The sequence below is a fragment of the Engraulis encrasicolus genome, chromosome 10, assembly GCF_034702125.1.
Source record: "Engraulis encrasicolus isolate BLACKSEA-1 chromosome 10, IST_EnEncr_1.0, whole genome shotgun sequence".
In the NCBI taxonomy this organism is placed as follows: domain Eukaryota; kingdom Metazoa; phylum Chordata; class Actinopteri; order Clupeiformes; family Engraulidae; genus Engraulis; species Engraulis encrasicolus.
The window spans coordinates 29,525,519-29,537,603 of NC_085866.1; the positions used below are offsets into that span (position 1 = coordinate 29,525,519).

The 12,085-nt window shown below is 47.3% G+C and overlaps 1 protein-coding gene across 1 annotated transcript in view; it reads right to left on the minus strand.

The window, feature by feature from the left end:
* LOC134457439 (copine-5-like) overlaps window positions 1-10,670 on the minus strand; it is a 208,858-nt gene extending 198,188 nt beyond the window's left edge. Inside the window, exon 1 of the mRNA XM_063209453.1 lies at window positions 10,561-10,670. Coding sequence (XP_063065523.1) covers window positions 10,561-10,670 — 110 coding nt within the window. The remainder of the gene's footprint in view (window positions 1-10,560) is intronic.
* Between the last annotated feature and the right edge of the window lie 1,415 nt (window positions 10,671-12,085).

Below are 12,085 nucleotides of genomic sequence, written 5' to 3' on the forward strand. Positions count from 1 at the left end.
TATTTTCTGAATAAAACCAGATATTGCACCTCTCATCCCTTCCTGAGAGCCCCTATTTGCAGCATATAATGTTGTGAGGAGCCACTTCTGGGCCCATCCCCATCTCCCTATGCCCAGCACCCGTAACCCCAAAACCCCCACCCCCACCCCACCCCACCCCAACCACACCATCCCCACCATCACCACCACCTCCTACTCACCCCACCCCCATCCCCACCGCCACCTCCTACCCACCCCACTGCAACCACCACACCACCACCATCCCCTCCCTAGTCGGTTGCCCTGCTCCCTTTACTCGATCCCTTTACTCAATCTGCACTGACATCAATAACGCAAGCTCTGCTTGAATAGAAAAGAGTGGGGGCTTACACTTTTCCAGAATAGTCAAGTAGTACACACACAGTAAAAATGCAGTATAAATCTAGATAGAGTATTTATAACACTGTGGAGGAGATCACAGATACACTGTTACAGATTACTGTAACAGCAGACTGAAACATCAGTGTAAAACTCTGCCGGTGTCCAATGTAATTTCCACTTTACAGCTCTTAATACTATTTACCCAATATTGAGAAGAATTAACTCTGAAAATGTTAGACTGACCAAAGAGTAAAATGATTTTTTCAGAATGAAGCGAGCTATCGCACTTCTCATCCCTCCGCAATCACAGCTCTGGCAGGGCCTAGGACAAACTCCTCTTAGAGGTCCTCCCTCTCAATGCATAGCCTACAATGTAATGAGGACTCACTTCTGGGACCCACATCTCCCTGGGGTCGGGACAACTGACCCTTTTGAAAACACTGACAGGGAAACATTTCTTCAAATTTCTATGATTTTTAGGTATGTTACTATAAATAATTAAACAGTGCTCTCCCCCATCCTCCTCCATGATTGAAGTACTCTGAGCATGGTACCGTCCCGCCACACTGCTCCCTTTCGGTCGCCATTGGGGGCTGCCCACTTGCATGGGTGAGGCATAAATGCAATTTTGTTGTGTGCAGTGTGAAGTCTTCACTTGTGTGCTGTGGAGTGCTGTATCACAATGACAATGGGAGTTGGAGTTTCCCGGTTGGGCTTTCACTTCATGCTTTCACTTTTATGTTTCAATGATTTCTGGGAGTGGATTTGGGAAAAGCAGAAGAGTGTTATGCATACATTCAACCCTCTTAAGTGTTGAATTGACACTGCACAATGTATGCCTGTGGATTTCTCGAATTTCTTTACTCCACCTTCAGGTGGATTTGGGGAAAAGCAGAAACCAATCAAGTAAGGTAGTGGTGCACATATCCAACATGCAGGTGCAGGACAAAAAGTGAGATACTATGAGATGAAGAGAGCACACCGCTCGAAAACGTTCACTTGGTAAAAGAAAAAGAAAAAGAAAAGGGGGAGCAGTGTGTGGACATTCCACCTTTATTTCATGTGAAAAGCAGGCCTCCCTTCCCCCTCTAGTAGCATCGCTCCTCCATCACATCCTTCTTTCCCATCAGGCTGCACAGCATGCCCTCTTCCTCATTATAACACACAGGAGCCAGGGAAGCAAGTAAGTAAGTGAGTAAGTGGGCCTAAACCGGTGAAATGTGGATAAAGACTGTCAGTGTCACCATCCCATCACCTCCCTTCTCCATCCCCTGGAGGGTTCATTTCCTCTGTGTTTTCACTGCTGCCTTGAGTGGCTGGATCACAAGACAGTGACTTACAGAGACGTTTCTACCAATAGGCAGACTAGGTAATTGCATAGGGCCCCACCAAATCTGCCCCATTTAAGGGTCCCCAAAATTGAACCCCGCCATCAGGGAAGCTGACAGGGGGGCAAAGGGGTCAGTTGTCCCGGGCCCAGGGAGAGAGGGGTGGCCCAAAATTGGTTCCTCTTTACATTGTATGTATTGAATTGGGGGCCCTTTCACATGACTTTGTCCCGGGCCTGTCCCGCCTCTGCAAATAGCTACAAAAATAATAAAAGAGGGCCCCATGTCTATATTCGCCAAGGGCCCCAAAATGGGTAGAACCACTGCTGACACTGGCACTGGAGGCAGGAGCTAGCCGTAGCTGTAGCTGGCAGGCTTAGATGGCTCCAGCCCGGGGGCATATGGGACTCCATGTAATGGCATGTGTGTGAATCTTTTATTGGTCCAGAGACGGACCAGCAGTATATGGAGGGTGAATGGAGGGTGACGGAGGGAAAGGGAGAGAGAGAGAGAGAGAGAGAGAGAGAGAGAGAGAGAGAGAGAGAGAGAGAGAGAGAGAGAGAGAGAGAGAGATGCATAACAAAATAAAAGGAAAGAAAGAGAGAGAGAAAGGAAAAGGGTGGGGTTGGGTAAGGATGAGAGATGGCTGGCGAAAGGGGAAAGTAGAGGAAAGGATGCATAAAAGAAAAGAAAAAGAAAGACAGAGGGGAAGGCAGATGGGGGTTGGGTAAGGATGAAAGAGTGAGATTGAGAGAGAGAGACAGAGAGAGAGAGAGAGAGAGAGAGAGAGAGAGAGAGAGAGAGAGAGAGAGAGAGAGAGAGAGAGAGAGAGAGAGAGAGAGAGAGAGAGAGACAGAGACAGAGATAGAGACAGAGAGAGAAGGGGGAGAGAGAAAAGGAGCGAACAAGAAAAGGAAAGAGAAGGACATAAGTCAGGAGGCTCAAACATGCTGTTTGCGGAGGACCAAATCACAAGAGATCCTGCCCTGAAGGCTGGCGATGGCATTTACACGACGCCACTACCACACCACAGCCTCTCATTGGCACCATCCATAATAAAGAAGGAAGGAGAGAGGAGAGGAGAGGAGAGGAGAGGAGAGGAGAGGATAGGAGAAAAGAGGAGAGGAGAGAAGAGAGGAGAGGAGAGGAGAGGATAGGAGAGGAGAGGAGAGGAGAGGAGAGGAGAGGAGAGGAGAGGAGAGGAGAGGAGGAACAGGGAGCAGGAACAGAGAGAGAGGAGAGGAGAAAACAGGAAAGGACAGGAGAAAAGAAGAGAGGAGGGGATGAGAGGAGAGGAGAGGAGAGGAGAGGAGAGGAGAGGAGAGGAGAGGAGAGGGGCATAGAGGAGAGGAGAGGAGAGGAGAGGAGAGCAGGGGAGAGGAGAGGACAGGACAGGAGAGGAGAGGAGAGGAGAGGAGAGGAGAGAAAAGAGGAGAGGAGAGGAGAGGAGAGGAGAGGAGAGGAGAGGAGAGGAGGAACAGGGAGCAGGAACAGAGAGAGAGGAGAGGAGAAAACAGGAAAGGACAGGAGAAAAGAAGAGAGGAGGGGATGAGAGGAGAGGAGAGGAGAGGAGAGAAGATGAGAGAAGATGAGAGGAGAGGAGGAGAAGAGGAGAGGAGAGGAGGGAGAGGAAAGGAGAGAGGAGTAGAGAAGAGGAGAGAGGAGGAGAGGAGAGGAAATGAGAAAAGAAGAGAGGAGGGGATGAGAGGAGAGGAGAGGAGATGAGAGGAGAGGAGAGGAGAGGAGAGGAGAGGACAGGAGAGGAGAGGAGAAGAGAAGAGAGGAGAGGAGAGGAGAGGAGAGGACAGGAGAGGAGAGGAGAAGAGAAGAGAGGAGAGGAGAGGAGAGGAGATGAGAAGAGAGGAGAGAAGAGGAGAGGAGAGGAGAGGAGAGGAGAGGAGAGGACAGGAGAAGAGAGGAGAGGAGAGAAGAGGACAGGAGAAGAGAGGAGAGGAGAGGAGAGGAGAGGACGAGGAGAGGAGAGGAGAGTAGAGGAGAGGATGGGGAGAGGAGAGGAGAGGAGAGGGGATGAGAGGGGATGAGAGGGGATGAGAGGGGATGAGAGGGGATGAGAGGGGATGAGAGGAGAGGAGAGGAGAGGAGAGGAGAGGAGAGGACAGGAGAGGAGAGGAGAGGGGATGAGAGGAGAAGAGAGGAGAGGAGAGGAGAGGAGAGGAGAGGAGAGGACAGGAGAAGAGAGGAGATGAGATGAGGAGGGGAGGGGAGGAGAGGAGAGGATAGGAGAGGAGAGGAGAGGAGAGGAGAGGAGAAGAGAGGAGAGGAGAGGAGAAGAGAGGAGGAGAGGAGAGGAGAGGAGAGGAGAAGAGAGGAGAGGAGGAACATGGAGGGAACAGGAAGAAAGAGACTGGAGGGAGCAGAACAGGAGATGAGAGGATGAGAGGGGAGAGCAGAAGAGGGTGGAAGAGAAAATGAAAGGGAGATGAGAGAAGAAAAGAAGAGAAAGGAGGAAGAAAGGGGACAGAAGGAGGGGAGAGAGTGGAGGAGAGTAGAGGTGAGGAACAGAGAGGGGGAGAGGAGTTAAGAAGAAGAGAGGAGGGGAATAGATAAGAAGTGAGCAGGGAATGAGAAGACTGGAAGAGAGAAGCAAATGAAGATGGGGGGAAGAAAGATGAGACGAAATAGACAGAGAGAAAGAAATGACAAAGGAAAGAAGGTGAAAGAAGAGGAGCAGGCACGAAGACAGAACAGAGAGAGAAATCAGAGAAGGAAATGAGAACGAAAAAAAAAACAACCAGAAAAGACTCATCCTTCATCTAAACTCCAAGTCGACATCTGCACATCTCTGTGTTACTTTTCTAAAGCGCCACATTCAACCAGACTTATGAGTATGAGAAAAAACAATGTGGCCTTAATGTCAGCCTCTAATCTCTGCACAAAATCCAGACAGAAAACACTCATGATCATTTCTTAATTACCATCGATGGAGGAAAAATAGACAAACAAGCGCAATGTGAAAACTTTAATAAAAGAGAACAAGAAATCAGAGAAGGCAGTAATGATCATATCGTTTATCTATAACTCCAGAACAATTCCTTCACCTCTCTGTCTGTGTTACTTGTCTAATCCTCCGGCCTCATCATCCAAGCCAGACTTATGTGAGGAAAACAAGGGCGTTCGTTTGGAGACAGCGCTAATTATAATGCACGGATTCACAGAAGAAAGAGACAAGGGAAGGTGAAGGAAGAGGGTGCTGCAGAGTACGAGACAAAAGAGATGGAGAAATCAGAGGAGGACATGGGCATATTATTTAATCTAAACACTACGACAACAACCTCACGTCAACCTAGAAATCTCCTCGCACCAGCCAGACTCGTGAGAAGAAAACACTCAAGATAATTTGTCGACAGTGCTAAGGGAAAAGGGAAGACAAATCAGAAAGAAACATCCACCATTTGAATCATTTGTCTAAACTAAAATAAAACAGCTTGACTTGCTTGTCAGGGTTTGCTTTTCGAAATCTCTTATTAAAAGCAAGACTTGAGAGAGGAAAATACTTAAGATAATTTGTCGACAGTGCTAAGGGAAAAGGAAAGACAACTCAGAAAGGAACATTCACATTCGCATTCACATTTGAATAATTTGTCTAAACTAAAAATCAACAGTTTCACTTGTTTGACAGGGTGTGCCTGTTCTGAATCTCCTATCACAATAAAAGACTTGAGAGTGGGAAACCCCTTATGGCCTTTTGCAAACAGTGCTGATAGTGTTGATGAGTGGAGGTGTAAAAACGCACACCAGAAAAGGAGGTGCTGACAATCAGTAAAATACTTGAAAGAACAGAGAAGTGCCGCACACTCCTGAGTTGCAGAAATTATCCTTTAATATGACAATGTTTTGGCCATTTCACGTGACCTGAGGAAGGCCGACAGGCCAAAACGTCGTCACATTAAAAGATCATTTCTGCAACTTAGGAGTGTGCGAGACCTCTCTCTTCTTCCAAGTGCTGATAGCGTTTAGACTGGGGATCCACCGAAGACAAGGAAGAGGAAAAAGAGGAGCAGAAAGTAACACAAAAAGATGGAGAGAAATCAGCATGGCAATCACCAAATCCACCATTTGAACAATCATCTGCATGAACTGAGAGACAACTGCTTCACTTATCTGTCATGGTTGCTGTTCTATATCTCCAGAATCAGGAGAGCAAAATAGCAAGGGTCATATATTACTAGGGGTGTAAATCACAGCCTCCATGACGATACGATTCAATATCGATATCTTATTATTCGATGCAATACGATTTGATTATTTTCGATACTTAAGAATGCCCCACGATACGATACGATGCAATTCGATTCGATTTTTTTCCCAATTTCTTTCCACACCCAATAAGTTATTGGGCAGGGGTCAGCGATCCGATTATTTTCGATACTTAAGAATTCTCCACGATACCATGCGATTCGAATCAATCATCAGAATATGTGGGTGTGTGCGCGAGTGAGTGTGTGAGTGTGTGAGTGTGTGTGTGTGTGTAGGTATGGATGTATGGTTTATGTTCTGTTCTACTTAATCTCTTTGTCTATTTTTTATTATTATTATTGTTAACAGTGTTTCTGATTTGTTATGTGTATCGGACTATCCCATGTTGGGGGAGTGATGGGGAGATAATTGTAAAGGACTTGGAGACTGTACAAACAAAAGACAGAGAAAATGTGTTTGAGTGTCCTTTGAAATAAAAAGATTTAACAAACAAAAAAAATCATCAGAATATATCGCGATATGTCGATACATTTCGATAGTATTTACACCCCTATATATTACATTCCCCAGTATGGATTCAACTAGCCACGCCACGCCCTCCTAGTGACGCAACACCTTTGGCGTTACTTTGGTGTTTGGCAGAGGTTAGGGGGGGCAGACATGTGCACCTCCATGCCAAGTGCTGTCTAACTCCAAAGCTGCCAGTGTTTGTCATTTTTAAGCTCCAATGGTTGTGGTGTGTGTGTGTGTGTGTGTGTGTGTGTGTGTGTGTGTGTGTGTGTGTGTGTGTGTGTGTGTGTGTGTGTGTGTGTGTGTGTGTGTGTGTGTGTGTGTGTGTGTGAGTGTGTGTGTGTTTGTAACTCTGAGCTGAGCTGTGGGTGCGGTGCGGTGCGGTGAGGATGCGGCGGGTGGGAGGATTACACAAATTTGCAGCCAGCACGATTCCAATGAACCCGCCAGTCCCCTCTGCACCCTCACACACACATACAGACAAGCGCACACACACACACACACACACACACACACACACACACACACACACACACACACACACACACACACACACACACACACACACACACACACACACACACACACACACACACACACACACAGACACACACACACACACACAAACACACTCAGACACACTCAGAGAGAGAGAGAGAGGGAGAGAGAGAGAGAGAGACTCACAACAAATGCAAACACACAGAGAAACAGATATTCACACACACACATTCGGCAAGACAAGCCATTCAACTGCCTCTGCTCACAAAAAGCTACCAAACTAACTGGAACAAACACACAAACTCAAAAATATGCGGCCATAAATACACAAACGCTTACAGATGACCAGACACACACACACACACACACACACACACACACACACACACACACACACACACACACACACACACACACACACATGTCCACACACTAGGGAAAGTGACTGGTGCGATACAGAGAGAGAGGGAGAAAGAGCTACACAAACACACGCGCGCACACATGCGCGCACACACGCGTGCACACACACTCACACACACACACACAGAGACACACACACACACGCAGCCACTTACAGAAACAAAAACATCCAAAGGCGTGCACACACACACACACACACACACACACACACACACACACACACACACACACACACACACACACACACACACACACACACACACACACACACACACACACACTCGACCTCTCACACCCCCATCTCTCCTGCACACACACATGACCTCTCAGGCCAGGGAAAAACACAATCAGAGGAACAATCCAATCCTGTATCACACGGAGGCAGAAAACTCTTATTTTGATAAGAGGTTATCTGCCAGTCTTCACACACACTCCCCACATATACACACATCTCCCTTCGACCACAATTCAGCCCACATTCACATCTCTCCAGTAACAACAGTGGCACACATACAAGGCACATGTACACATAAGAACACCCACACTCGCATACACAAACAGATACACACATGCACGTGCACGCACGCACGCACGCACACACACACACACACACACACACACACACACACACACACACACACACACACACACACACACACACACACACACACACACACTCACACACACACACACACACACAGAGACCCCCTACACCACACACACAGGCCATACACACACACACACACCAGTCCCAATTCGATCGGTTCCATGTCTGAGCCAATCAAGCGCCTCTCTCAGCCTTACCGAATCAATTACCCACGCCAAATGGTGCCACTGATAGCTGCGCTTGCACCAGGCCATGTGTGTGTGTGTGTGTGTGTGTGTGTGTGTGTGTGTGTGTGTGTGTGTGTGTGTGTGTGTGTGTGTGTGTGTGTGTGTGTGTGTGTGTGTGTGTGTGTGTGCGCGCACTCCTGGGTTTGGGGCAGTCAGTCAAGGGTGGGAGAGGGTGTCAGACTGACTCCCCCAGGGACAACACACACACACACACACACACACACACACACACACACACACACACACACACACACACACACACACACACACACAGAGGGAATTGTGGGCGGATGTTTTCTCTTTCTCCTCTCAGTCACCCATCCACACGGCTACTCACCTTTTCCCCATTTCATTTGGAGTGTCGACTCATGTGGCCACTCTCTGGGGTTTTATGTACCGGCAAAAATCAGGGGCAGGATGAATTGATATATACAGCACGTGCCTTTTATTTTCCAAAGGCACAGGGATCGGTTGTATAGCCTGTATTGAATACTTATTTTTCATTCTTTCTACTTCCTACTTTCTTGCGGTTACCAAATTGCGTGATTCTTGTTCCACTAATGTGTTGAAACAGAGAGGAATGGGATCGCTTCCCGTGGGGGTGATGATTTCCAGCCCAAAAAATGCTCAAAACCTGCCTAGAAGCCTGATTCTATTTATTTCTATGGCAAAAATTGGGCGGGTTTTTCTGCTAAATGCAATTTGCGCACGCACACACACACACACACACACACACACACACACACGCATACACACATATGCCCATACACACATACACACACATACACGCACACACACACACTTACACACACACACACACACACACACACACACACACACACACACACACACACACACACACACACACACACACACACACACACACACACACAGAGAACTATGTTAGGATGATATTAAGACCTAATACTGTAGGCATATCTCTGATGAGGACAGTCACTTAAGGATTCTGAGGCGACTCTTCCTAAATGGCTGGAAGTGACATAACAAATTATGATGTATAGATAACTCAATGGAGAAGGGGTGAGTGCTCTGACAAGCAAACAAATTGCCTTCATTAAAGAGCAGTCTCCATCGGGCTCCCTAGGCTACCTGTGCAATGTGTTTAAGATGAAATTGGAACGCAGTGCAGAGAATCACTCCAGCACCGAGATGTTGTGGGTTTTTTTTGTGTCTTAACCAAGAGCAGCCGTGCTCCATCACAGGATGAGCAGCTGTCATAGATCTGGGTTATTATTTTCAAAGTGGAAGTACTTATATGTTGACTATGAAGAAGGAATCTCTTGCTACTTTATCCACACAAGTATGATGGTTTCGTTTAATATATGGGTTATTTGTGGCTGATTTATAATCATTCTTTTGAAGTTGAGTGGGGGGCTGTTTTGAATAGAGAGAAAAAAAATACTGAAAGTGCAATACATTAAACATCAAATACGACTCCATTAGCATTTAACAGCGTCGAAGTGCCAAATAAAAAATAAAAATAGACACACCCCACCCCCCGCAGCAAGCAGAAGGCATAAATATTATGAGGGACTGGGGGCGCCGGCTCCGCGCTCAGTGGCGAGAGGAAAGGAGAGAGCTCGGCAATGTATATTCAATGAGTCGAGGGACAGCCGCCGTCATCTGATGTCCCGAGTAATGAATAGCATCAAAGAGATTCTGTGTTCAGAAGTGGGCTTGTCACAGCTTCCCCTGGCGTGCTGTTTGCTTGGGGAGAAAGCGGACATGTGTCTTCAATCAAAAACACAGCATAGAGCGCTACTGGGGAACGCCACCACAACCATCTGTGTTTTTGGAGGGGCAAAAACACATCCCACGGAGTTTATAGAGGGTTGTGAGACTCGGAGGGATGGTGTAAACAGCAGGTGCATCATGGGCGGTGTGTGTGCAGCTCTAATCACTTTTGCGTGTGGGCTGAGGGAGGGAGAGTGGGGAACATTTGGGATTCGGCACACCCCATTAACCAAACTACCCGACAGTAGCACAAGCCTGTATGTTGGGAGTCTTGGGGAAGTTCTCCAGGGGTTAAACAATTCACTCTGCCGCATGTAGCAACTGCAAAGCTATCGGTGTAGCCTGTCGGCACAGTTGTCGACTCTGTGCGCCTCCCCGAGAATAACGCAGGTTACCAAAACTTTTCGTTGATGTTTCTGAGTGTCAACTTTAGTCCTTTCAGTATAACGTGGGTTTTTGCATGCATATATAGATGATTGATACCCTTTATGTGGACTATTGTTTTAGTACACGAACGTCATCATCTGTGTCGACTAGGTATGAATGGCACTAAAGAATAATAAACTTAACCAACATAATTTTTTTCAGACGGACTACACAAAACGTTAAAAGTGTATATGTGACCATGACTATTTACCTGCAAGACACGGTGATCTCCACTTTGGTCGCGGGGATGTTGCCCGTGATGGGGTCGAACTCGCAGACGGAGGCACTGTCCTCCTGCTTGTCCGTCACGTCGCCCTCCATGGGTGATGGGGTGCTGGGCGAGCTGCTCTCCACCTCGTACAGCCTGACCGGCTCCGGGTCCCGTCGGCAGGTGCCCAAATGTGCCGCCGCCTCCTCCAGCTTGGCACGGTTATTACGCAGGGATAACACGGAAGAGTGGTGAGGCGGGAACGCAGAAACAGGGGCTGATGTGGTGAATGAGGCTGTCTTCTCCTCCTCTCGCAGTAGTTTGCGCGCCCAGGGGCTAAAATAGAGTTTGCGACCGTCCTGTTGGCTCAGTGGTCTGGATGTTTTCTGGAAAGCAGTCGCTGGTCGCTCAGTGGTTTTTACTTCTGGTGTGGTAGCGGACTAGGTTGGTCTGCGTCTCACAGTGTCGAGCAGTGAAATGAAATCTGTCTTTTCGCGCTGGACCGTTGCGAAAGTATGAGATTGGAACTCCTCCCCTCTCTCGCGCATTCTTTCACACAGGGCATGCGGATGGCACTGCGCGCGCGGGTTCTCTATATTGATTATGGCAGAGACTACCTCCCTCTCTCTCACACACACACACACACACACTCTCTCTCTCACACACACACACACACACACACACACACACACACACACACACACACACACACACACACACACACACACACACACACACACACACACACACACACACACACACACACACACACACACACACACACACACTGTATGGAGTGATTATGGACCCAACAGCTCGCAGTCCGAGTTGGGCATCTGTTATTGAGTTATACAGCTGTGATTACATATGTGGCTACCTACCGGCTTCAAAAATCTGCTACCTGCTTCAGCTTCCATATTTTCCATATTCCAGTTTTTTTCCAATCTTTCCAAGATTTTTAGCAAGGTGCAGATAGGTCTTTCCGCTATAATAATGAACAGTGTTAGGCAAATGCAATAAAAAATAACCAAATAAGTAAACAATTGTTTGCCCTCCTCCACATCTACAGAACTCGTATATGAGGCAATAAGACAGCGCATTTGTCATAAAATTCAATATTGGCCCCACAGCATGGTGACAGATATTTATAATAAGATCTGAATTATCATCGCTCTCCTCTCTGACATGTACAGCACAGAAATAATCTTTCACAATGCAATCTTTCTCTCTTTCTTTCTCCTTCTGTCTCTCCCTCTCTCCCTCTCTCTCTCTCTCGCTCTCTTTCACACACACACACACACACACACACACACACACACACACACACACACACACACACACACACACACACACACACACACACACACACACACACACACACATACACGGGACATTCCTTTATTTCGGTGTGATGATGTGCTTGTTATCACCTTCCATTGTCACTATACAGTAAAAAAGAAAAATCTCTGTAGCGTCACTTTCCTGTGTGTGTGTGTGTGTGTGTGTGTGTGTGTGTGTGTGTGTGTGT